Source organism: Elephantulus edwardii, unplaced genomic scaffold, assembly GCF_000299155.1.
Source record: "Elephantulus edwardii isolate Elephantulus edwardi_28Jun2011 unplaced genomic scaffold, EleEdw1.0 scaffold00060, whole genome shotgun sequence".
Taxonomy (NCBI): Eukaryota; Metazoa; Chordata; class Mammalia; order Macroscelidea; family Macroscelididae; genus Elephantulus; species Elephantulus edwardii.
The window spans coordinates 17,528,783-17,533,910 of record NW_006399810.1 but is presented as its reverse complement, the minus strand read 5'-3'; the positions used below and the strand labels follow the sequence as shown (position 1 = coordinate 17,533,910).

The following is a 5,128-nucleotide window of genomic DNA, read 5'->3' as shown; positions in this document are numbered from 1 at the left end:
TGCAGCATAGTATTCCATTGTGTGAATATACCACAGCTTCTCTATCCACTCATTTGTTGATGGGTCATTTAATCTTAAGACACAAGATTCCCTTATAACCAATGGTTCTCACAAGGATAAATTCTTAAAGTTCTGATAACCATCTTTTTACTTCATCTTTTGTATAATGGGGGAAAAGAAAATGTAAATTTTAGTAGGTGACATCTCAGATTACCTACCTACAACATTAGGATAGAGTAACACTTCTCTCTCAGAGGTAAGATGGACAAATCAAACATATTATGAGAATGTTTGGCAAAGTTCAACTTGTTAAGTGTAAGTGAGAAATCATCATCTCTACTTCTATTTTCACTTCACTATTCTAGTCGTAGGTCTCACTTGGCTAGAAAACTCTTTTTTTTTTTGCTAGAAAACTCTTAACTGAGAGTTTTATGATACAAATAAGTTTTCCTGAAAGCAGATCCAAAAAGCCCAACCATCTAACTCAGTGACTCAGAGATAACCCTCTGCTGGGTTTTTGAGGCTATAAATTGCACGGGAAGATTATCCCTCATTTCCCTCAGAGCTGCTGGTGGGTTTGAACTACCAGACAGGTGCGGCCCTTAAGTTAACAGCACAGAGCCCTACAGAAAAGGCCACCAGAGCTGCTTAAAAACTCTAAAGGAGCACCACAACAAGATAAAGGTAAACAATCCAACTGAAAAATGGGCACGGGGGAAGAAAAAGAAAAAGGAAACAAAAGTGGGCACAGGATGCAAATAGACACTTCACCAAAGACACTCAGATGGCAAACAAACACATAAAGAAATGTTCCAAATCCCTAGCTCTGAGAGAGATGCAAATCAAAACAACTATGAGATATCATCTCACCCCAGTAAGAATAGCAAAATTTAACAGAACAGCAAACAACAAATGCTGGTGAGGTTGTAGAGAAACTGGAACCCTTATTCACTGCTGGTGGAAGTGTAAAATGGGGCAACCACTATGGAAGGCTGTATGGTGCTTTCTTAAAAAGTTGCAAACAGAAATACCATTTGACCCAGCAATTCCACTACTGGGAGTACACCCTAAAGAAACCATAACTGCCACCCAGGCAGATCTATGCACACCCATGTTTCTTGCGGCTTTGTTCATAATAGCAAAGAGTTGGAAACAACCTAAGTGCCCATCAACAAATGAATGGATAGAGAAGCTGTGGTATATTCACACAATGGAATACTATGCTGCATTGAAAACAAGGAACTAATGAAATATTACACAAAATGGGTGATCCTGGAGGACATTATGCTGAGTGAAATCTCTCAACACAAAAGGACAAATACTGCATATTGCCACTGTTGTAAAACAGGACTGACATCGAGGCTGGGGGAAGACTAAGAAAGATGGGATAAATTATGTATTCTGCATTGAAACAGATGAGGGAGAAAACGGTTTAAAAGGGATGTATGATTAGGTATTACTGTCATGACAGGAGTCCAGAATGAAGGCTGCATAGTGGAGTGGACTTGGGGGAGGGATTGTATAATAATGAAAGAATTTTTCTTTCACTTTTCAAAGAGAAGAGTGAACTGGGTGGGAGGGATGGGTAGGGAGAAAAGTGCAACAATGAATGAATGGAAAACCAAAGTCTCTGTAAATTTTCATGAAAATTAATAATTAACAAAAGCAAAAACCCCAAAGGAAAAAGCAAATGACATATTAACCCATGAGACCATGAAGTGCTTCTGCATCATGAAATCAACAGGAAAAAGGAATCATTCAGATCTAGACAAGGTGTAGGAAGGCAGGTATAAGCCAGAGTCGGTCTTAATTCAGCCTACCTGGGAACAGTGGACGGACTTAAACCATCTGAATGGATGTCTCTGGTTATAGCTAACAAAAATGGTCTCAGAACCAGGGATAAGGGGACTTCTCCATCCCTAGCCTAGGATTCACCATGGCATAGCCCATATCTATACAGAGAAGATATGCAAAGACAGTACAGAACATGCATTTTCTTCCCAGCCATCGGATCTTACCCGGTGTTTTCGGAAACTGAAGTCTAGGAGTGGCATACACTGCTTCAGGAAAGCTTCCACAAAGGTATGTCCATACTGAAAAGAAGAGACATGGGGATGAACTTGGTGATTCTAGCTAATTTGTTTCACTCACAAGGTCCCTGCAGCACAGCATCACCCTGCTTGGGGTTTTATTCTTTTATTTTCTTAAAGGAAAGAAGGGAAGAAACACCAAAAACAAAAAAAACCAAGAGGGGAGAGGCAAAAGATTAATTTGGAGAATGTTACTTAATGCAAAATTTGCAGAATTCCAAACATATAGCCAATGGGCAGGGTGATGCCCACTCATCCTGAGAGAGCGCGCTCAAAGGATGTGGAGAACCTCAATAAAGCACATGGCCAATTCTGCAATTTACCAATCAGATAAATCAACCCTATTCATCTGGATTCTCAAACCAGAACTTGGATGAAGTAAGGAGAGAGAGGTAAGGAGATGATAATAATGGGGCCCCATAAAGAAAGAAACATCAAGAATTAATTCTCTAGTTCTAACCCTGCTGGGTTCCTTCCAGGCTTAAACCAGGCTATTCCCATGGGAGAGAAGTCTATCAGACTATTAGCTCCGCCAGTCAGGAAGCCATCTCCTGTGCTTTAAAGAGGAAATGGTACAGCTGAAAAATGCTAAATCAGAAAGTCAACTTGGAAGAAACAACCACCCACAAATAGATGTAGGAAGGAAAGCATGAACTGGAAAATGTACATAAAATACACACAAACACCCCCTCCCCCCAAATTTGGATTAGGGATGGAGGATAATTTTTTCCTTTCTGGTTCCTTCTCCATGAGCAATCCACGGGAAGAATGAAGATTAAAGAATGTGTAGAAGTATCTCACCTTTAAACATACATGCAGAACAGGACGACTGTCAAACACCTGGAAGAAAGAAGACAAGAAACCAAAACTGACACTGCTCTTTGACCCCGGACTGTTTTACGCAGCACAGAGCACAGGGCTGGGTGTTGCAGTTGCTGTTATGTGACGTCAAGTCAGAACCAACAATAACTGATCTTTCAGCAGATTTTCGGAGACTGTAAATTGTAGGGTAGAAATGTTGAGAATTCTAAAATGGTCATCTCTGCTATTACTAGCTAAAGTTAGTAAGAATGTTAAAGTTGAAGAAAAGGAAGTAGAAGTAGAGGGCAAAGAGAAGTAATAAACTGGAGATATTGAAAAGAAGGTCTAAGATGATCTGAAGTTTGAATGAGTGGATAAGTGAAGTGAAAAGGAGGGGAAACAACATTCTAGCTTGAAGGAACAGCCTAAGGAAATTATGGGAGAGGGTGAGTAGAGGGTGTTACTTGGGAATAAAGAAAGCACATAGGGCTGGAAGTAGGAGACAGTGAGAGCTGCTCAGACCACAGAGCACCCAAAGCAAGATGGAAGAATGTGAGGTCCACTGGAACAGAAGAAAAAAGGCATTATCTTAGAGACAGGAACAGAGAGAACTCTGATAGCTTAGGGGGTAGGTGTTGCCCTGTGAGCCCAAAGGCAAGTAGATAAAATCCACCAGCTCTTTTGAAGGAGAAAGGTAGGCAATGCCTTTGAAAATCTGCTGTAAGGTCAGCTATGAGTTGGTTCTGACTTGGTGATAGACAACAATAACAACAAAAAGGAGACAAGGAGGCACTAAACAAGAGGAAGCAGGAAGAACAAGTCTGTAAGGGAAAGTGGGGAGAGGATTGGTTTCTGTAGTGAGCTAGTGAGATGAGTTAAGGGCCCTCTAAACTCACCTTTATCAAGTTGAGGAGGATACCGAAGTCCCGAACGGCCATGTTCCAGTAGAGGAGCTTTTCCTCATGCACCTAGGGACAGCCAAGTACACAGGTACTTTTGAATCACATACAAAGTTCTTGAATTATGTGGCTATCTACAGATCTAAGTTAATTTACAGATCTTAAAGTAATCTCTAAAGAGATGTGGTAATCAGAACTACAGCATTGTTTTAAGGATTACAAGACTGTCAGGGTTTATCATAAAGAGAGACCTTCTAAAAAGAGATATAGTGACCATGTGAACAACAGATCTGAACTTTTCCCTATTCTGTGCCATCATCATGATCTCTGATATGCTTGCATCCATTGTTATAGCCACCCTGTCAATCCATCTTGTTGGGGATTTTCCTCTGACTTCCTTTCTTCTCTTTCCATCTTTCTCAGCACAATGTCATCTTCCCAAAGACTGTTCCCTTCTGACAATTTGCCCAAGGTATATGAGATGCCATTTCACCATCTTTGCCTTTAAGGAGCACCCTAGTTGGACTTTCTCCAAAATAGATTTGTTTGTTCTCTTGGAAATCAATGGCATATTCAGTACTCTTCTCCAACACCACAATGAAAAGACATTGATTCTTCTCTTGTCATCCTTAGTCACTGTCCAACTTTTGGATGCATAAGAAGTAATTAAAAAGACCATGGGCTGAATTAGGTGCACTTTAGTCTTTAAGCTGACATACTTGCTCTTTGGAATTTTGGGGAGGTCTTTGACAGCTGATTTTTCCAATGCAGTATATCTTGATTTCCTGACTGTTGTTACCAAGGGTGCTGATTGCGGAACCGTTAATAACTTCAATCTTTTCTCCATCTATAATAATGTTGTCTACTGGATCAATGGTGAGGATTCTTTTTTTTTTTTTATGTTATGATGTAATTCATCTTGAAGTTTATAGTTTCTGATTATCTGTAGCAAGTGTTTCAAATTCTCTTTGCTTTCAGCAAGCAAGGTTGTATCATTTGCCTAACGAAAGTTGTTGATGAAGTCTTCCTTCAATCTTGATGCCACATTCCTTTTCATACAGTGTTGTTGTTGTTATGTGCCATCGAGTCGTTTGCGACTTATAGCGACCCGATGTACAACAGCCCTAAACCGTGCTCTAAACTGTGCCAATCTCATTGCCTCCGACAAACCCATCCCGAGTACCCCAGTCACTGAATCAATCCATCTCATAGAGGGTCTTCCCCTCCTGCGCTGTCCCTCCACTCTATCCAGCATGATGTCCCTCTCTAAAGACCTGTCTCTCCTTACAACATGTCCAAAGTATGTCAGACAAAGCCCCAGAATCCTTGCCTCCAAGG

General features: G+C 40.7%; 1 protein-coding gene across 1 annotated transcript in view; it reads right to left on the bottom strand.

Moving 5' to 3' along the window:
• The window catches only part of FANCD2 (Fanconi anemia, complementation group D2), a 113,022-nt gene that overhangs the window by 7,546 nt on the left and 100,348 nt on the right, over nt 1–5,128 (bottom strand). Inside the window, exons 33-35 of the mRNA XM_006887699.1 lie at nt 3,788–3,859; nt 2,892–2,930; nt 2,019–2,093 (exon numbers count right to left, since the gene is read on the bottom strand). Coding sequence (XP_006887761.1) covers nt 2,019–2,093; nt 2,892–2,930; nt 3,788–3,859 — 186 coding nt within the window. The remainder of the gene's footprint in view (nt 1–2,018; nt 2,094–2,891; nt 2,931–3,787; nt 3,860–5,128) is intronic.